This window comes from Equus caballus, chromosome 14 (genome assembly GCF_041296265.1).
Source record: "Equus caballus isolate H_3958 breed thoroughbred chromosome 14, TB-T2T, whole genome shotgun sequence".
In the NCBI taxonomy this organism is placed as follows: Eukaryota; Metazoa; Chordata; class Mammalia; order Perissodactyla; family Equidae; genus Equus; species Equus caballus.
The window spans coordinates 62,645,277-62,667,834 of NC_091697.1; the positions used below are offsets into that span (position 1 = coordinate 62,645,277).

The following is a 22,558-nucleotide window of genomic DNA, read 5'->3' on the forward strand; positions in this document are numbered from 1 at the left end:
GCTTAATTCTGTTAGTGGTTCCCAAATCCCAGCCCATAGCTCAGTGCTGGTTTGTGATAACATTTTCATCAGTCAGCAGGAAAAGGACAAAAGCAAAATTTTTACAAGAACACTGTGAATTTTTCATGAAACCAAATTTATTCCGTTTAGAGGACTGTCCTTTATTCTGATTATGATCGTTCTATGCATTTTGGTGTTACGAGGATGTTTCTTTAACAAATGATAATGATAGTATATGGGAATTATTGTATTTTAGTATTTTGTCTTGAAAAAAATTGAAAGTTGGCATTCCTACAAGAACTAACCCCAATTATTTTGGGGGTGGAAATTCTTACTGGTTTATGAAATCTAAAAGTATAGAAACCCCCCTATCTAGATGATCACTCAAATTACAAATTGCGTGTTTTATCGGGTGGCCTTTTCTGAACTATGGTCCCTGAGTTCCCCTGGACCAAGTCCAAGATGGATCTGTAGTCAATACCAAGTTGCTTTAGCAAAGCTCCGGGGTACTTTTTTTTCCTAGAAAAAATACGTTTCTAAAGGTCATCTTTCACCCTATAAAAGATTTAACTCCTTTTCCATTTCTATAGCATCACTGTTAGAATCAAAGAGAAAGGTATTTGAAAGGAATTGTTGACTCGATTTAATTTATAAGATCCTTGGTGTGGAAGTTAAACACAAACGACAATGTGACATTTGATAGCTACATTAATAACTTTAAATAATGGCTTACCCAAAATTCTTAGCAAGCCAACTCATTATAATTGAGTTCAAAGCAATTCAATTCATTTAAGTTCAAAAGATATTTATTGAGGGCTCATTATTCGGCAGGTACTAGGCTAAGCAATGGGAAATAAGTGGTAACAAGACAGACAGGATTAACACCCTCACCAGATTCTCAGCTTAGAATTTCTCCTGAATACAAATATCTTGGGATTTAGTTTTAGGTAAAGATCAAAAGAATGCCTAAAGTTTGGTGGTTAATTTAACATTTTTATACTCACTCATAATATATTGCTGTGCTTTGGGGTCTTGTGCTTTCTCTTTGATGAGGATTCTGGTAGATTTTAGAAGGATTACGGGAGAAGGCAGACCTAACCTGCTTTCAAACATTGCAAATCTATCTCAGATAACATTGCTTTATAGGTTCTTGGAAACCGAGAACAAATACTATCAGAGGAGAAAAAGGACCTAGGAAACAGTATGTATCTTTCATCATTTAAATTAGTTAATAGCGAAACAAGACTGGGTTAGATTAGGCCTGAATTTGAGTTCATATTATGTTACAGAATTTGTTTTGTGACTTAAAATAGCCCTCTACCATTTTGATTTTGTAGGTCAATTTCTTAAAACTTTAAACATCGCAAACCTCTTTGGGTACCTGATGATGTCTGTCAATTCTCTTACTAGGAAAAAAAATGATCTGCACATGCTTGCACACACATAAAATAAGCATACATGCACACAATTTTCCATACACTTTAAGGGTGTTTAAGCTCTTTCTCAATGCCATTCATGGTCCCCCATTATGAATTCCTTGTTTAGAAGGAATAGAGTATTCCAGCCACCTTTACTTTTTATTCTAAAATAAAATATCACTGGCCCAGTGGCACAGGGGTTAAGTTCACACATTCTGCTTCCACAGCCCAGGGTTTGCCAGTTCAGATCCCAGGTGTGGACCTATGTACCCCTTATCAAGCCATGCTGTGGCAGGCATCCCACACACAAAATAGAGGAAGATGGGCACCGATGTTAGCTCAGGGCCAATCTTTTTCAGCAAAAAGAGGAGGATTGGTGGCAGATGTTAGCTCAGGGCTAATCTTCCTCAAAAAAATAAAAAATAAATAAAACAAAATACCAAATCTTAATGATTGAGAGTATCAATGTGTTCTTGTTGCCTCTATTGTAAATCATGCAGATAAATAAAGAAATAATCTTTTCTTCCTGGAGGAATGCCCCAAACTCAAAAGAAACAAAATGGTTCCTTTCTGGACAGTAGAGCAAGTAGCCTACCTTCCCAAGAAGGCTGGTTCCCCGTAACTGACACCTCACAGTAACTAGTGCTAACCCACCCTGCACACCATGAAGCAAAGCGAGAATATATCTCCTTCATAATAAAAAAAACAAAGGCAAAAGGACATAGCAAGGTAATTTACTATTTTGAATAGTTTTGATTTCTTTAAAAAACAAGGGAGAGGGGAAATGGGGAGTTGTTATTTAGTGGGTATAAAGTTTCAGTTTTGCAAAGTGAAAAAGTTCCAGAGATTAGTTGCACAAAAATGTGAACATGTTTTACACTACTGAACTGCACACTTAAAAATGGTTAAAGTAGTCAATTTTATGTTATATATATTTTACCACACAAAAATAAAAAATAATTTATGAAACAAATGTGTAAGGCAGGTAAATTATGAAGTGAAGCAATTAGTCAATGTTAAAATTAATTCAACTACTCTTTCCTACTTCACAGGATTGTTGTGAGAACAAAATGGAAAAAAAAAGATCAAATATAATAAAACCATAAAATAAAAAAAGGGAAACAACATAAGATAAATTTACATAAGGAAAGATTTTGTTTCCTTTAATAAAGAAAACATCTAAAAAATACTATTTGTTTTAAATAAAATTTTGGTTCAGTAGGGCACATAATAACGCCAATATTTTTCCCATTTGTAAAGATAGTGCTTTGAATGTGACAGGATGATTTATTTTCTCACACATCATAAATTTAGATTTTCAGTACTTTGGCATGTTGACCAACAATGTTTTCCTTTTCCCACTGCATTCCAGTGTTTAGGAAATACACATGTCTGTAAGAAGAAGGATTCTCAGGTCAGCTTATAAGTAGGGTGATGGAATTTTATTGCCCAAATTCACTGAGGTTTTCCAAACTTAGTTTTGTGAATAAATTATTGCTACACTGTGTATAATCAACAATAAATGTTTTATGATTGACAGTGTTCAGAGTGAAGGTAATTTTTTTCTGCCAGTGACTTTTAGGCTCTATATAAGTAAACTTAAAAAAAAATCCGAGTAATTTAACTGTAATGATAAGAATTTCAATACTCTAATGATGCTGTTCCCGAAATCCATTAAGGAGATTCTTACTTAAAGATGTTCCATGAGAAAACTTTTCCATGAGAATGCCCCCCTACCCACTAACCCAGCCTGGCATTTGCTCAGACTGCCCTCTTTATCAAAATCTGAAGGAAAAATGGGTTATGCACCCTTTTAGATCAGATAAAAGTTCAGCAACAATTTCCATAGTACATTCCAATGTGATAGGGTAAGCAGAGGACAGATGAGAGAGCTCTCTTTTGCTGTGAATTTCCACGTCTTTTAAGGTCTTCCAGTCCAAACATTACTAAGAGGCATGGCCAGAATATCAGAGAAGATGGCACAGCATGCCCAACATTAACTACTCGGTGGGTCTCAATTTTCTCACCTGTGAAACGAGAAGACCATTATGTCTAATTCATCTTGCACTCTGGGGTGGCCATTTGTCATGCTATTTTGATGGTCCAGGGTCTTTCCCTTTTAGGAGAATTTTTCCTTTCCTGAATTCCATCTCCCGAAAGTATAAGCCAGGAACTCCCTCTCAAGCATCTTTTGCATCCAAGCTGTAGGCATGTGTCTTAGGCTCCACCACTCAGACACACCAGCCTGACACTTCAATATGGATGAGAGTGATATGATAAAGGTGCCAAATAGAATGGAATCTGGCCAGGTTGACAGAGTCATTGTGTTTTCAGAGGCTGCAGCGACAGCAGACTTAGAAGTAATATCTCACGCTCAGGGGAAGTAACAAGTGATGTGGGGCCTATGCCCAGTGGTAGAAGTAATAGGTTCTTCACCAAAATCAGGAAGAATAATTAGGTATAGTCTCCAAGTCTCATTCTCTGACTCTCCTAGAGATCCTCTGAAATATCTAATATCCTTTAATAGTTCATTTTCCCCTTAATACTAATTAAAATGGACTCTGTTGATTTCAAATGTGAATCTGACTGATTATTACTTGTCTGTGACTGTAAGCAAGTAATTTAATTATTCTGAGCCTCCATTTCCTCACCTCTAAAAACAGAAGAGATGTTAACTTAGCGGGGGCTACTGTGAGGATTCAGTGTGGTAATGCAGAAAAATGCTTAGCGTAATGCCCGAGCCATAGAAGGAAGTCTAAAAAGATCACCTTTTTTTTAAACTCTAGGTTTTATGTTTCTATGGTGTAGCTTCTGGGAGCTCACAGCCTAGGAAAGAGCCTGAGGGTTGATCACAGGGACCAAAAACTCGTAGAAACTCTAGTGGTCTTGGCATTATGCAACTAACTTACCCTGGTTATTTCTTGTTGGAAAAATTAAATCATTATGTATAATATAAGAGCAAAGATTCAAAAATGCAGTAGAAGAGGGCGTAGCCTGTACCCTTCTCTGTCTGCTAAAGAGGGTTTTTACTTGGTCTGCTCTGTTTCTTCCTTTTCTTGACCTTCTTGCTAGTTCTTTTGGGCTTCTGACAAGGAAAGGAGGAGACTGAAGAAGAGCAAAAGGAATGCGGATTAGAGCTCAAGGAAAAAGTTTTCCAAGGAACTTTTGAGGAGAAATCTTGGGAAAAGCTGTCATGTGAGATAAAAGCTTATAGAAAAGGAAAGCAGAATTTTTTAAAAAGTATCTCTGAAATTTTTCCCCATATACTGCTTAATGCAATTTAGCCCTCAATATACCATCAGAGTTCATTGGATTCAAATGTAGTTTTGAGTTTCTTTTTTTTTTGAGACATTCTATTTGTAAAAATCTATATTTTGTGGCTTTTATTCATTCTTAGAGGGCTTATAAAGAACAAAATAGATATATATTTTAAAAATAGAATAAAACTGGGGGCCAGGTCAGTGGCGCAGTGGTTAAGTTCGCATGTTCTGCTTCAGTGGCCCGGGGTTTGCCGGTTCGGATCCCGGTGTGGACCTATGCACCACTTGGCACACCATGCTGTGGGCAGGCATCCCTCGTATAAAGTAGAGGAAGATGGGCATGATGGTAGCTCAGGGCCAACCTTCCTCAGCAAAAAGAGGAGGATTGGTGGCAGATGTTAGCTGAGGGCTAATCGTCCTCAAAAAAAAAAAAAAGAAAACATTTTATTTTGCAGTCGCAATACAGGTCCGTTGGAACCTTTTCCAGATCTAAGATATATTGTGGCATCTTATTGATCTTATTGTTCCTATATTTGAAACATGTTGCTACTTAATCATCCTAGGAATTATTTTTTATCATTATTCATCAATTATCTCCCACTAAGACTTTAAAATAAGATTAAAAAGAAAACCAAAAAGAAATTGTTGAATTGCCTAGAAAGACATTACAATAGTAAAATTAAGAATCATTTGCCAATTTCTTACTGTGTTGCCAAGAGTATTGCATCATCTTTCAAGATATAAAAGAGGCGACCATTTTTATAGCCTATTTTTAGCTTTCATTAAACACAGCTGCAAATACTGAATTTTTCTTTTTCTACCCATAATGTCAAAAGAGAAGAAAATTGACAGAGGAGGACATTTCACAATTCTTAGATAAATCAGAAGATGAATATGAAGGGCAGCACTCTTGACCAGCACTGTCCAGTGCCGCGGCCGCTAACCATATGTGGCTCTCAAGTACTCAAATGTGATTAGTTTGAATTGAGATGTGTCCTAAGTATAAAATACACACCCCAGAGTTTGAATACTTAGCACAATAAAAAGAATGTAAGATATCTCAATACTTTTTTATGTTGATTATATGTTGAAATGACAGTATTTTAGTTATATTAGGTTAAATAAAATATATTATTAAAATTTACTTTTACCTGTTTATTTTAAATGTTTAACGTGGCTACTAGAAAATTTGAAATTGCATCTATAGGCACCAGCCCGGTGGCATGGTGTTGAAGTTCACGTGCTCCTCTTTGGCAGCTCAGGGTTCACCAGTGCGGATCCTGGGTGCAGACCTACACACTGTTCATTGAGCCATGCTGTGGCAGCATCCCACATAGAAGAACTAGAAGGATTTATGACTAGGATGTACAACTATGCAGTGGGGCTTTGGGGAGAAAAAAAAAAGAGGAAGATTGGCAATAGATATTAGCTCAGGGACAATCTTCCTAAAAATAAAAATCTAAAAAAAGCAGTGAATGTAAAAAAATAAATTACATATACAGCTTCAGTCTATTTCTATTGGACAGTGCTGCTCTAGACAATGTTGATGGGGGAAATAGTTATGTAAGTGAAATAGGCTATGAGTCTTCAGATCATGGCTTCCTAGGGACAGAATGAGTGTTCTCAAACTCATGAATAATGAGTGAAAAATATATTTCTAAGGACAAAAACGAAATACGATATTGTTATACAGGACAGACTATCACACAAGATTTTGTGACAAGAACTTGGACTTTCCTGTTTGCTAGAGGATGTGTGACAGCCTTCTCTAATATTTATGTGCCAAAATTTTTACTTGACACAGAGATTTGCTATGTTTAAATTCTTATTAAAATATCTAATGAGGTTTTTTTGTTGTTTGTTTTTTGTTTTTACTATGCCATTATTCTTCTGAAGGATATTTGAAAAATGACTTTAAAAATAAAAAATTTAGATGGGTTTATTTGATCCAGATGATAAATTATGGTGACTGTTTTCCTGGTATACTAAGGGTTAAGAACTTGAGTAATTTGAAAGTTACCTTGTGGCTACTAGACTGTTCTTTTAGGCCACAAATCAGTTTTGAACCTGAACCATATGGATCTCAGCCTTACATGTGAAGCGGTTACAAAGAAAATTATTATGGGAGACTTTTTTCCTACATTTTCAGTATCACGATTTTTAGAAAAGAATATAATAACATATTTGAAGGCAAAAAGGCCAAATCCTGCTATATTTAGAAGGAGAAAAATTAATAGGATTCAGAATATAGTCACCGCGGACACAGATATTACTATTTTAAGGAAGATTCCAAGAAGTAACAGGCCCAAGGGAAAGCAGACTGTTCTAGAATTTATAGTATTTTCCTTAGGCGTTTAAGGCAAGCAAAACAGGGCTTACTCCTTTCCAAAGAATGTTTCTGAACCAGGTTTAATTTAAAAATATCTTACAGTTTAATTTTCCTTTGCATTAAATGTATGATTCAAGAGCATTTTCTCCCCTAACTGAAAAACACAGTGTGTCCAGCAACAACAAACATATGAGAATCACTCACACATTCATTGAGTGCCTTTCATATATAAGGCCCAGAGCTACACCCTGGAGGATAGAGATGAATTAATCAAATTCCCTACCCTTCAGGAGCTCATAATGTGATAAAGGTTGAGAAAGGGGGGACAGGTATTCAGATCAGTGGACTTCAATAGCATAACCATGAGGGAGGAGAAAGGGAAAAAGCCATGTATTGAGCATCATCTCTATGCCGTAGATTTTCTGTGTATTATGTCCCCCAAATTCAGACAATATAAAAGGTATAAAGATGAATGTGAAAATCATCCAGAATCCTCCACCCAGAGATTGCCGCATATTATGGACTGAATGTTTGTGTCCCTGTCCCCTTCAAATTCATACACTGAAGCCCTAAGGCCCAATGTCATAGTATTAGGAGGCAGGGCCTTTGGGAGGTCATTAGGTTTAGATGAGGTCATCAGGGTGGGGTCCTCATGATGGGATTAGTGCCCTTATTGGAAGAAACCAGACAGCTCTCTCCCTCTGTCACCTTCTCTTTCTTCCTCCTTTCTCCCTCCCTTTCTCTCCCTCTGTCCACTCTCTGCAACTCAACCTTGTGAGAATACAGCAACAAGGCAACCATCTGCAAGCCGGGACCGGCCACGCTGGCACCCTGATCTCTGACTTCCCAGCCTCCAGAACTGTGAGAAATAAATGTGTGTTGTTTTAAGCCCCCCAGTCTGTGGCATTTTATTAGGGCAGCCTGAGCAAACTAAGGCACCACATTTGGTGCATTACCTTCTAGACTTGTGTGTGTGTGACTGTAAGATGCATAACACACAAAACATTGATTCATATTATACATAGTTATATGCAGTTAAATTATGGTCATTTTCATTTTCAATTGTCATAGGTATAATCTATATTGGAATAATGATAGATGTCATTTTCTGCCATTCTTAACTTTAAAAGTTGCCATAATTTTTAATGGTCACAATAAATTTTACCATGTACATATGCAATTTTCCCTACAATCAGACAATTCTGTAATAAGCATATTTGTACATCTTTGTGGATTTGTTTTCTTATTTTCTTAATATAAATGGAAAAAGTAATTACTGGATTTTAAAGAGTATAAAGTTGATGCATGTTTAAGATTACATCCCCGAAATTAACACACCCACCAAAAGTATATGAGAATCATAGATTTTGTATACCTTTGCCAATAGTGGCATTTTCAATACTTTTTATGTCTGTCAAATGGACAGGTTTGACATGATATCTAAATTTAAAAAATTTTTATTTCTTTGCCTTCTATTGAGTTTAAACATTTTATTTGATACTTGCAAGTCTGGACATCTTATTAGATATTTATGTGTCTTCTTTTGTACATTGTGATGTGTGGTTTTTGTTCATTTTCTATTTAAGGGCTAATCTTTTCGCCATTGATTTATATAAGATCTTAATATATTAAGGATATTATGTTGCAATAGATGCTAAAAATATTTTCTATTACTTATTTTGCATATTTATAAATGCTTCTTAAATGGGTTGAAATAGTGTTCAGTGATAAGTTTTCTTTACCAGGTATAGAATTTTCAAAGACTAAATAATCTTTTCATCTTTGTGCATTAATGCATAACTTTGTTTGAGAAGTCAACTTTTGAAGAAGCAAACTCTTAATCAAAACCTGGAGAAAACTTCGATTTCTCTGAACCTAAGTACAGCTAACACAACACATTGACTCAAATTATTACACAGATTTCTAAATAACCAGTTGACTTTGATACCTGATCTAACACAAACAGCTCAGCTATCCATGAAGACCCGGGACTGCTATTCCCAGCAGCAGATTTTCGTTTAACAAAACTATGAAAACAAATTAAGCCCGTGTTATCCAATCTGCCTGATGAGACTGAGGGCAGCCAGCGGCCAAGCTTTATCCCTGAGAGCCTGAGTCTTTGTGCTTCTCACTCCCAGTCCACCTCCACTCTCCTCCAGCGTCTCTCCAAGCATCCAAAGAGAGCCTCCCAAAGGGAGACTTATGCTTTGGGAAAGGTTAAATTGAATAATTGTCCTAGCCCTTTGGGAGGATATTTTCTCTCAAGGAAAGTATTTTTCTTTAGACCACAGCAGTTGAAGTTTGCTCTCCAAGTCAGACTGATTGATTAGATGGTCCCTAAAATGCACTTCTCCCTTACTCTGTCTTCCTTTGATCTAAACATTCAGGTCTCAGAAGATGAGCAAATGGTACATGAAACTTGATGTTATCCAGAATATTAATTCAGAGTAACCCTTAAATTCCACTGAATATATTTAACTTTTATATATTCAATATATATATATTTAAATTATGTCCCCTTTTTGCATCTCACAACATCCTTCCTTCTATATATACAAACCTCAACATTTTCACCCTTGCAGAAAATAAAATGTGTCAGCATTACACAGCACAAATTAACATGCTTTCCCCAAAAAATGCCTGTTGTTTGGAAGTTTTTGCCATTTAAAGGAGCCAAGAGAAGAAAAAATGTCACGGGCATCTGATGAAACAAATTTGCAAACACTCAATTGCTTCAGTTTATAGAGGTCCTTTGCGCCACTGATGCCTCTTGGGGAAATTCTGGAAAACGTCCTATCTGTAAACAATCTATTTCAATGCCACATGTTTTCTAAATTTCTTTGCTTGTTGACATTTAAAAAAAATAAAGGAACATATTTGCATGTGAAAACAGGACCTTTTGTTTTTTATACATCTACTCTATCATAGAAATTAAAAACGAAATAGGTCATCTTGCCCAATTGCTTGCAAAGGATCATTTTCTAAAGAAGACTTCCTATTTCTTTGGCAAGCCTCATTTTAAACTACTAAAAAGTTTTTTTGGCCTCTGTTCTCAAGTTGAATAGAACTTATTATTAAAATGAGAAATTCTAGAACTAATGTCTTCCTTTATTTTGCATCTATCTATAGCATTTCCTTTCTTTTCTTAGATTTGATTATTTCCTTTTTTTTATAGTTAGTTTTATTTTGCTGTAATTTTTGTCCACCAAAATATTTCTGAAAATTCTCCGAGGCATATGATATGATTTCACCTCCCCAACCCTTGAGGTTGTTTGTGGCCATGTGACTTCTCTGATTAATGACATAAGAGCAGAAGTGGAGTGTGTAACTTCAGGTGGAGCACTCGCTGTGCACTTTGCCCCCGCTTCCATTGCTGCCTGCCTGGGTTGCAGAAGTGCATTCCCAGGTGATGCTTCCGTCCCAAGGGTCCCTTAGTTACTATGATGAGTCAAGTCCCTCTGCCTTCCACCTTGGATGGGTGTTGTGAAGAAGAAATAAATTATTCAGATAAATAAAAATTAAGATAAGCCATTAGCCAATTGTAGCTGATAACCTTCAAAAACTTTCATGATAATCAAATTAAATTGAAAAGAATTGAAGTTTTGATCTTTCTTGATAATAGCCAAGGGGAAAAAATATAATTCTCACCAATTACCGTGATATCATCACTACCACCTTTCTATGCACTCCTTCCATGAAACCTCTGTTGAGGTTGTTTCTGTATAGAATTTAGGCTACATGGTTTAAATTAGATGAACTTGGAGATGATTGTTTAGGAACAAGGCTGCCGATGGGGACGGAAGAGCATGCTATGGATCAGACCCTCATTTATTGTAAGATCTCAACTTGAAAGTTGCTGTATGAAAGGTTAAACAACGGGTAGAAACTCCAGCTAACATCTCACATCCCAACATCTGGGGAGCTCATATTAGTCTCCCAGATAGAGTAATATTAGATACTATCTAGATAACAAGCAGATGTCCCTAGAAGTAACAATTCAATTTCTATACTATTTGTTCTTTTGTGGAAAAAAGCCACTTTTTGGAGTGAATAAATAAATATTACCATGCTTTATTAAATAATATATTTTACTTCTCTAAAGTTTGCAAACAGATATTATAAAGTCTCATACTAAGAAAGAGTGCTATCAAAGTGGCAAGAACAGTTTCTATTCATATCTTTTGTCTTGCCCTCAGTGACAGCACAATGGCTATTTTGCACTTATTATGAATTTCCATTCACAAAACCTCATTCATTAGTTAGACCTATTCTGATTTTGTGATTTTATTAGGTTAAGGTCCCTGGGAAACAGACTCTGAGAAATTTGGCTGAGAGACCCCTCTTAGAGAGGGTTTATTGCAGACAGCTCTGGGGAGCAACATCTATAAAGAAAGGCAAGAAGCACGAATGCAAAAGCAGCCTCAGCCTGTTGCACAGGAGCTCTGGAGCTGGGCTGGCCCTTCAGAATTGTCCTCCATCAAAGGAAGGAGGCCAGGTCTTGTGGACATGTATCTACCATCCATTGGATGCAAGTTGATCCTATGAAGGGCAATGACTTTGGGGCAAGAAAGCTCCTTCAGCCAAGGGAAATTCCTGGAGAGAGTCTCAGGTGTGAGTCATCATCAGGTAAAATTAACTCAAAATAAATCATAGATCTAAATGTTAAACCTAAAACTATAAATCTTCTGGAAGAAAACTAAGGATAAAATATTTGTGATCTTGGGCAAAGATCTCTTAGGTCAGGTATCAAAAGCATGACCCATGAAAGTAAAAATTGATAAAATTAGACTTCATCAGAATTAATAACTTCTGCTCTTCTAAAGACACTGTTAAGAGAAGGAAAAGACTAACCACAGACTGGAGAAAATACTTGCAAAACACATATCTGAAAAATTACTTGTACCTAGAATATATAAAGAACTCTCAAAACCCAATAATAAGAAACAAACACAACTTAAAAATGGACAAAAGATTTCAATAGCTACTTCACCAAATAAGATATGAAGATGGCAAATAAGCACATGAAAATGTGCTCAACATCATTAATTATAAAGGAAATGCAAATTTAAACTACAATGAGATTCTACTACACCTACCAGAATGGCTGAAATTTAAAAGGCTGACCTTACCAGGGTTGGAGAAAATGTGGATGAGCTAAAACTATCACACAGTGCTGGTGGGAATGTAACATGATACAAACACTTCAGAAAACAGTTTGACAGTTTTTAAGAAAATTAAGAGTACGTCTATCATATGATTCAACCATTTCACTCTTAGGTATTTACCCAAGAGAAAAGAAAGCATATGTCCATACAAGGACTTGTACATGAATGTTTATAGCAGTTTTATTTGTAAGAGTCAAAAACTGGAAATAACCTAAATGTCAGTCAACAGATGAAGGGATAAACAAACTGATACTTTCAATACAATGGGATACTACTTAGCAATAAAAATGAATTATTGATACATACTAAAACATGGTTGAGTTTCAAAATAATTTTGCTGAGTGAAAGAAGCCAGCAAAAGGGGCACATACTGTATGACTCTGTTTGCATAAAGCTCAAGGCAATGCAAAATAATAGATACTAACATGAAGCAGATCAGTGCATCCCTGGAAACCGGGCATAGGCAAGTGGGGAGCAGTGTGGGAGAGGAAATACCCAGCTGGGGTGATGGGTAATTTCATCACCTTGACTGTGGTGATGGTTTCACGTGTGCATACATATGTCAAAACTCATCAACTTGTACACTTTAAATTTGTCAATTATGCCTCAGTAAAGCTAAGAAAGAGAGGCAGGAAGGAAGGAAGGGAAGGGAGGAAGGGAGGGAAAGAAAAAAGAAAAAGAGAGAGAAAGAAGGAAAGAAGAAAGAAAGAAATCCAAACCAAAAAGTTCTGAGATATTTCTTACCTATTAGAGTGGCAAAAAAAAAATAAAAATAGCCTATTCACTGAAACAGCAACAAATCCTTATATTTAAATATATGTGGAAATACAGTTCTATATTGATTTTATGTTAAGAATAGGAATATTTCCTTTAAATCACTTGAAATGTTCATTTAAAGCAGAAGTGATATATTAACAACTGTGATTAATTAATGATTTGAAAGTTTGTTCATCAAGGGAAGAACCTTCTGAAAGCCATTTTAGAATGTTAAGATATAGAAATGCTGGAAATGTGACCAAATATATCCTTCCTGCAAAAATAATACTATATTACACAAAGTACTAAAGGAACAGAATTTATATGATTCGACACAATTTAAGGCAGAGCTTGCCTTCTGCTGTTTATCAAAGGTAAAATCTTCCAGCTACTTTAAGGTTGTTTTGTAAAGCTGACTTCTTACGTAGTGTACTATGAACTTGACCTTACAAAGGAAAAAGAAAAAAGTACTTCCATATCTTTGGTACTTAAAATAATGATTCTTTAATAAAGTCATCACTAAATTACAATTTGAAAGCTAAATGGCTAAAGAGGTTTTAATGTAAGCTAAGATTTGCACAACAAGTGAAATGCTTCGTACAGGCTCTTGTATTCATGAATTCATACCCACCTGCTCACTCTTGGATGTACCCCTCCACCTAAACAATGGCATCATATGTTTTACATCATTCATTTCTATGTGTCAGAGTTCTCAAGAATAGCTCAGGGGGAGAAATCCTGAGCCAGGTGTCCAGTTCAGGTCAAGCCTCTCTGCAATAGAATTTTTCTTTCCTAAACAGTTTCAAATAAATGATTTGTATGCACTAGCTGTTCTCTGTCAGAGGATGTTATCATGGAGCAAAGGCAACAGTTCAAATAGCATTCTAATCCTCCAAGAGGCCCCAAGGAAAAGGGTCCAGATAAATGGGGACAACCTCACACCTGAGAAGTGGGTCTAAACAAACTAACGCAAACTGGATTTTCCCGTAATGTTCCTATTATATAGTGAACACATTCTTTGATCACTCAACAGCTGGAATCTCCCTCAACCTACCTGAACCTCAATTTCTTAATTTCTAAAGTGGTAATAATAATCAGAAGAAGAAGAAGAATATCAATATAACAGCGATGAGTCTGGAAACCATCCCCATCTGCTGTTGTAAGGATTCAGAGAGCTGGCATCTGTCAATCACCTAGTGCTATGCCTCGAGCTCAGTCCACTTGTTCTAAATCAAATGATAATGATTGAGCACAGATTTGGTATCTGAAACTTTGTCCTAGTGACACAGAGATGAATAAAGCCAGTGCTCACTCTAAGAATGCACAGTTTACCGTTAGTGTTCCGAGACCAGGGCAGTAGAAACAGAAGAGAACCACCAGCACCAGATGGTGCAGCCAAGGTAGAGGGTGTTTCATTCTGCTGGTGGTCAAGACATCTTCACAGAATTGAAAAGATTTCATCCTTCATCTCAATCTTCTCTACCGAAGCTAGCCAGAACTATTTAAAAGGGGCCTCTGAGATCCGCCTGCAATTTGGCTCCTCATGTCCATAGCAGAATCGGTTCTGCTGAGTAATCATTCCACAACTTTCAGGATTTAAAAGGGATTGTGTGGTGAAAAGGACGCAGTACTAATTGTGGATAACCTACGGCCTTGAGGTCTCTAAGCCTAACCTCCTCCAGCTGAATGTATTCTTCCAGCAATGTAAAAATACAGTAACTAAAGCAGACCCAGCTACTTTAAGCCCCAGGGCTCCCAACTATGTTAAATGTAAATTGAAAGAACATAGATTCTGAACTGCAGGAAGCTAATTGGAAGCCCTAGGCAGAAATCTTAAATGTGGTAATTGGCACCTTGTCCTTTTCAGTGTCTCTGCTTCCAATGAGAGGGTTACCTCTAGGGTGCTGATTAGCATTGTTAGAGGAAAAGGCAGTTCACAGCGATTGCTGAGCTGAAGCCTCCCGTTTCCAAAACTCCAATTTAACCTCTAGCCCAAGGGTTCCAACCAACCAGAGAAAAAATGTTTTCATATAGTGCTGGTGAGCAGTATTCTTTCTTTAGGCAACAGAACTGTAAATAGCTCCACTGTATAAAGTAAAAACTCATTATTAGGTTTTCTTTTCCTAGCTGATAGTAAACTATCACTATAGTTAAAAAACAAACTTTTAATTAAAGTCATATTCTACTAATCTAATTTGGTTTCCCTTTGACTTACATTTCTTCAACGAAAACCCTCCTCCTGACACGCATTATGTTTTGGGAGAGCTGTCTAGTTGGTCTGGGGCCAGATTAAATCAACTATACTTAGAAAGGAGACGTTAACAGTTTACGAACACAGATAATTGTGCAGAAGTGAGGTTCTGATTATGCACCTCACTAGATCAATTGTTCTTAGCTGGCGATGCTGGGCTGGGACCAGAGTGGTAGAGCAGAACTGTTGAACCCGGAAAGAAGTAAAGAAATTAAATAGCAAAGTGCCCTGGCCCACAGGGAAGCCCATTTGAACGCCATAGATTCCAGATAACTATCCTTCTGTACATTTGTAGGTACTTTACCAAGCATTCTCACATTCCAAACATCTTATTTGAAGTAGACTGTTAAAGTTTCATCATCCTCATTCTCTGGATGAAAAATAAGGCTCAGAGAATTTAAATGACTTGGCTATCTTCACACAGCTTGGAGGTAGCAAAGTTGGGCCTGATTCCTAGTCTTTTGATCTTTCTTCTATACATACTGCCTCTACAATAGAGCTGAAAGAATTGTTCCAGAAATCATCTATGGGTGGAGCCTAGGGGGTCCTTACTAAAACTGAATCAAGGGTGTACAGATAGCTTATTTTTTCTTTTTGAAAGGTAATTCTCAAACTTACATAAAAGTAGAGAGTTAGTATAATGAGCCTCCGAGTACCCATCACCCAGGTTCAACACTTCTCAACAACCCACACAGTTATCACCTGAGCCCTCAGGAAGGACTAGATGAGGCTCTGGTGGAAAGGACCCAGCTGTCCTGGGCCATAACAGAGTCCATGGAAGAAAGAAGACTTCAAAGGTCAGGCTAAGTGTGTCATCAGCTGACTTGACAGAGCATGATATGGAAATGTCTGGAATAGACTGATTTAAATCCAGGCCTAAATAAACCAAATAATGCAACTTATGCACTCTGTATTATGTCTGAATTCCAGGATTTCCTCACATATAAGCAAACAGTTTGAAGCAACCCAAGATGTCTATAATATTGTAGGGCCACAGAGAACAGTGTGGGGCTTGTTACAAGTGAAAATGGGAAAGGCCACACCGCACCACACCTAACCTCCCTGCTGCCCGATAACGTCCCTTAGTTGACCCTCTGGCCCATTTTCCTCATTCTAATTGAAAAAGAATATTCTATATTTTATTTTTGAGATCTTTACTAGCAAAATGTGAAAACGAAACTATATGAGGAAAATTTAAGTGTTAATTAAGGAAGTTACAGTTTCATTAACTGTAATGCTTTTTTTTAAAGAAAAATAAATCATACAAACTTCATTTCTTACCGATATTTTGTTACTTTGTTGTGTATCTGATTCCAAACTTCCAGACGTGATGCTGAAATAAAGTAAGAGTTTAGAATTCCAAAATTTTATTTCAGAGGCACATACACTCACACACACGCACACACGCCCCACCTTAAATGGATCTTTACACTGTAACGTTGAAGCTAAATTTTCCAAAGTGTTTCCTCCAAATGTCAATTTCTAAACATTTCTAAAGGAATCAAAACTATGGAACGTAAACTTTACTTGAAGAAGATAAAATAGCCTTTCAATGTTCTCTTGAGAATAAGCAGTCTGAACAGTACAATCTGTTCTGAAAACCTGCAAAATCTCTTACTTCAACTAAGAAAAAAACAGAGGGCGGAAAGCATATAATCCTATGAAACAGCAGGCTTAGGGAATTCTTTGTCTCCTACACTCTTTCTCAATTTCTCTCTCTCTCCTGGATCATTTCCAATAGTTTACAAACATGCTGCTATTTATTGTATCTTGAACCCACTTAACTCTTTAGTTTCTGCTTGATTACTCTGATCCCCTTTATAGCAAAACTATATTCTCACTGTTTCCAATTCCTTTCCTCTTGTTTTTTGTTAAAACCGCTGCATTCAGACTGTCACGGGTACCATTCCACAGAAACCTCACTTACTGTATTCACCAGTGACCTCCACTTTACTATATTCGGTCGTCATTTGTCACAACTCCCCTTACTTGACAGCTTTTGACATGAGTCATCACTCCCTCCTTGAAGTACTTCTTTCACTTGGCTCCCAGGACATCCTAAGGTCCCAGGTTTCCTTCCTGTGCCACCTGCTGCTCTTTCTCAGTCTCCTTTGATGGTTCTTTCTTATCTCCCGAGCTCTCACCCTTGCGTGCTCCAGGCTTCCTCTCCTCTATTCACGTTCACTCCCTTGGGATCTCATCCAACCTCATGGCTTTAAATATCATCAATATGCTGATCACTTCCAAATACATATCTCCAGTCCAGACTTCTCCCTTGAATTCCAGATTCATTCATTCAATTGCCTTCTTGGCATCTCCGCCAGGACATCTAATAAATATCTCAACGTCAGCATTTCCAGAACCTGACTTCTCATTCCCACCTCAAATCTGCTCTACTTGCAGTCTTCCCCACCACAGTTGATAACATCATCCTTCTAGTTACTCAGGCTAGAACTTTGACTCCTCTTTTTGTCTTAGAATCCGTATCCTATCCAACAGGAAATTCTTGGCTCCACCATCAAAATATATCCAGTATCTGACCACTTCTCATCAACTTCACTGTTAACGCCCTGGTTCAAGCCTCAAGCTACCATTAGCTCTTGCCTGGATTACTGCATTACATCCTAAATGGCCTTCTCTGCTCTGTCTTTGCCTCCTACATTCTATTTTCAACACATCAACCATAAGAAAAATCATTTCATTCCTCTGCTCAAAACCCTCCAATAAGGGATTCAATTTTACTCTTAATAAAAGCCAAAGGCCCTGTAATGGCCAAAATGCTCCTACAGGTGTCTGCCATTCACTCTTCCCACCCACCTGGGACTTCAACCCACTCCTTGCTGACCCTCCCCCACACAACTCCACGTTTTCCTCTCTGAATTCACCTAACAGTCTCCTTTTCAATCTTTCCCCTCAAAGTCACACTGGCCTCCTCCTTGTTCTTCAGCCTCCTATAGACTCCCATCTTAAGTTCCTCTGCCAGGAACTTTCTCCACACCTGTCCACTTGGCTCTTTCCCACTTCCTTCTTGTCTTTGCTCAAATATCACTTTCTCGGGAGGCCAACCCTTTGCAGCTCATTTCAAATTGAACTCCCCACTCCCTTGTCCATCCTCATCATCTTGCTGAATTTTTCTCTGCAGTACTTACCACCTTCTAACATACTATATAATTTGCTTGTTCATTATATTTATTGTGTCTCCTCTCTACTGAAAATGTAAACTCCTTAAAGATAGGGACTATTTTCTGTGGTTATTTTTGTTACTCTATCCTCAGCATCTTGAAGAGGGCTAGGATGGTCAATAAATACTTGTTGAGTGAATGAATGAATGCATAAATGAATGATTTAATAAACCTCAAATCTTAATAAGTCTCATTTTACTGTTGCCAACTAATAAGGCTTACTTTAAAATGCAGGGGTACTTTTATTATTTTCTATCCTACTCTCCCCCGAATGAATGTATTATTTCCATATTTCTGTGCATGTCTCTCACTTTTCCAAAAATCTAAAACCACTTAAAAATGTTCACAAAGTAATCAGTGACTCTTGAACAAAATTAATTAAATTCCCACTGAGTGGAAGGACATACTGGGGTTCTGAGAGATGTAATTGCTTTTCTCACGTCATACTTAAATCAGCTAAAAACAGTATTTTGGTGCTTTCTACTTGACAGTACCTCTTTATCATGAAATGAAAAACAATCTTTTGGGTATCACAGTTGCTAGGCAAAACAACCAATGGTTTTGAAAGACCTTAGTAAGCTGGCCCCTCTCACCTTCTAATTAATTTCATCTTTTATCAATGCATCTCAGAAAACTCATAGTTTCACCAGACTTTACTGTCCAATAGTTCCAGAGTATGTGTTTAGCCTTTTCTTCGGTTGTTTCCTCTGACCAGAAAACTCAAGCTTTCCTTTCTGCTTGTTAAAATCTTACCCATTCTTCACACCATGACTCAAATGCTGCCTCCTCCAGAGGCCTCTTTGATCCTACCGATCAGAAGTATTTCTTGCCTCTGTGTCTACAAGCAGTTTTTGGACATCTCTCTCTTATAGCCCTTATTACATTTCAGGATGTAAGTAATTGTTTGTCTACCTATGTTTTTGCATTTCTCAGTGACACCACATAAAGGACGAGGACTATGCCTTATTTATTTTTTATTTGCCCAATGACATACCACACAAGGAATTAACATTGTGCCACTGAATGAAGCCAAACAAAACGAAACAGTGTGAATATAATACCCTTATGTGCATATTCAGATGTGCCACAAATATATATGAAAAAGTACTATTGGAAACGACCTTCTTTTAATAATGCCTCAAACAAAACTACTGATTTCAAAGTGAAGGAGCTTTGGCTGCCTGACAATAATATTTAAAGGTCATGAGTCATGGCCTCAGAGTAACCATAGTAATTCAGCATACACAATACAAGTCATGTTTTACCATAATTAAGGGGAAAAAACCTTTAGAAAGCCTATTAGCCTTGAGAGAAAACAAATTAGAATTAACAAATGTATTTATGAAGCTTGTTTTTATTCCAGGGTTTTCTTACTTCAGGATTCATGGAAAAACTGAAAAAAATTCTTTAAATTTCTGTTGGCAGGGAGTTATAACATGACATATAAGCCTTACAGTTGTTTTTTCTCAGTACTTGACAAGCACATAAACATTTCCATCCTTTCAGTGAAATATCTTCCTATCTGTTCTCCAAACTTTTTACCCTACATTTTTCATGTCAAATTGGAGTAATAATTAGCCACCAATTAGTCCATGTGAATAAATGATTTTAGTAAAATTGGTTTGGAAATACAGCTACTTGTACCTAATTCATATAGGATAGGATTTCCTGGGAAAATGCTTTTTTTATTCCCCAAGTTAATTGCATCCAAGGCCTCACCCTCCTTTGCCTAGACAACATAGGAGCAAGTTCCCATTTGGTTTATATAAACTATGGAGAAGGTCTGTCTCAAGCGCATGAGAAGAAGAGGGGAGAGGAAAGTAGAGCAGGGAAACAGGCACATGGGACGAGATGGGTCCTGCTTAGAAGTGAGGGAGCTGAACTGAACCCACCTACAGGTTAACAGAGGTAGTATGGGACACCACTGTCTCCTGCCTCAGAGCCCTGCTCCCTTCTTGCACAGAACACTCAGCTCCATAGACCAGGAGAACAAAAACACCAATGATAATCTACAGTGAAAGCAAAGTCCTGCTTTCTTTCCACTTGGCTCCCCTGCTGCTTGTACACTGGGCTATTCATTTCGAAGTTGCTAATCACAGGGCATTTTTCTCCCATTTGGTACCATTACGTTCACCTCTCCAATTATCAGCACATTGACATATTTTCTCTTTATGTGCTATGTTCAGGGAAATTAAAAGAAATTGAGTGTTTGCTAAATTTGATTTTCTTTAATAGAAAACTTCCTTCCTCCCAAAGATTGTTAATCTTTTGAGATTCATAGACTCCTTTGCACATAGAAACAATATTTTACATAAAATTTGGTGGGATTTGTGAATTTCCCACATCATCCATAGACCCTAGACCCAAGGTCAAAAGTAAATGAAAACAAGACCCACACATTTCATGTAATGAAAACACATTTTAAAGCTTAACAAAGCAGAATTGCAGTTACACATGAATATATCACACAGGACACCACCCACCAAGATCCAGCTCTTCCTGCAGAGAAGGCATGGTCATCCCTTATTCAAGGTCTAAAAGAAAATTCTAAATGGAAGGTATTTTCACATTTGAAAGGGAAATGAGTATTGTGCGAAGATGCAAATTTTCTAGCAGTTAACCATAGATCATTTATAGAGGTGAAACTGTACTTCCATATTTGTAGCCAGAGTTGGTTTGGGTTTTTATCTGGGGAGAGTTGGATGGCCTAGCTTCTTTTCTGTATATCTCCTGGCAAGGGAGCGTTGAAGGTGACATTTCATTAGAATGGTCCTGAAAAACAGCTGGCTCAGCGCCCCCTTCCCACACCAGTAAAATGGTTGGGGTGAGTATGCGATTTTGAGAAAAGCAAGTGAGGGATATTGTATTCATTCAACAGATATTTATTGAACACCTACTGTGTGTCATGGCCTGCCCTACAATCTTGGAAGATAGTAGTGTTCAAAGAAAGGGGTCATTCTCCAGGAAAGGATGAAAAATCTGTCTGATGTTTTCCCCCAGACGTTACAGAAAGGTTTTCTTTGAAGTACCGAGCAAAGGCTACTTTATCTAGAAATTCCCATGATTTCTTTTGGGACAGGAGGAACTAGGAACTCACCTGCCTCTCTCTGGGGTTTCAGACTCTGGGGCCACAGATTTCTTGCTATAGCATTCTCCCATCTCAAGTCAAGCCCACTGGGGTACCCTGTCCATGGGACAGACACCAACTAGCCCCATCGCTTAGAGTTTTAGAATCCCTGTTACTGCTCTGCTGTCCCCTGTTGCCAAGCAACCACAATGGCTGTGGAAAGGACAGTTAACTTTCTAAAAAAAAAATCTCAATAACAAAGCCACAGTAACCCCTCAAAACATCTCACAAATCAGATCCAGGCCTGAGTACAGATGAAGAATCACCGCATATTCATCATTTCTGGAAAACGCATTCAAAGAGGGCCAGAAGCAGCTGTTTTGTGCTCAAACCACGGCATGTTTACCTCCAAAACCAGTGCTAAGGAAACAGTTACACTGCTTATCTGAGAGGGATGCATACACAGAAAAGGATTGGTTTATAGGCTAAGCAGTGGTTTTTGTCTCAGACAATTATTTTTACGATATTCTTTCCCTGGGGCCCACAGGCCCCAGACAGAAGACCCTACCTGGCTACATCCTAATTAAGGCTTCTTTCCTGACACAGGGTTGCAGAGGTAATAAATTGTGCCCAATTTGCTGGTCTTCTGCTCCCAGTCACCCCTCATCTGCAGCCACTGTTCCTTGTTCCCTGTAGCTTTATTCGAACACACCAGCCACTTTCTCCCAGCCAGTTGCTACGTCTCTCCCTGGATGCATTCGTGGACCCAGGTCAGCACATATTCACTCCACTTCCTGCTCTGGCAGGAAGTACATGTAGGACCTCCTCAGTGGACAGATCGGAATCACTCCTGGGTTCTGATCCCTCATGTCCTGGGCTCACTCAAACCTAGTCACACAGACCATCCCAAAATAAATTAGGTGGGTGTGACAGCAATTTTTCTAACCACAGAATTTGTTTCTAGGGATGGAGCATATAGATCAAATAACTGCCATAGCAGTGGGAATAGTTGGAACTGATCAACTAAAGAGTGTAATTAGCATTTACTTCTCCAAAAGAACTTTAAGTCACCCAGATCCTTGGTAAAACAACCTTATGAATAAAGTTGTGAACTTTGAGAAGTTGGAGTT

At 37.7% G+C, this 22,558-nt stretch overlaps 1 protein-coding gene across 7 annotated transcripts in view; it reads right to left on the reverse strand.

Moving 5' to 3' along the window:
• CCDC192 (coiled-coil domain containing 192) overlaps positions 1-22,254 on the reverse strand; it is a 224,797-nt gene extending 202,543 nt beyond the window's left edge. For 3 of the 7 annotated variants that reach the window (XR_011425093.1, XM_023617767.2, XM_023617768.2), the window contains exons 1-2: positions 21,459-21,605; positions 16,461-16,512 (exon numbers count right to left, since the gene is read on the reverse strand). Coding sequence is in view for 3 of the 7 variants with exons in the window: in XM_023617767.2 (XP_023473535.1) it covers positions 16,461-16,512; positions 21,459-21,520 (114 nt within the window). In the remaining 4 variants the exon portion in view is untranslated. Of the gene's footprint in view, positions 1-16,460; positions 16,513-21,458; positions 21,640-21,996 lie in introns of those variants that run through there. The other 4 variants (XM_023617763.2, XM_005599717.4, XM_023617766.2 and 1 more) reach the window with 4 other exon arrangements.
• Between the last annotated feature and the right edge of the window lie 304 nt (positions 22,255-22,558).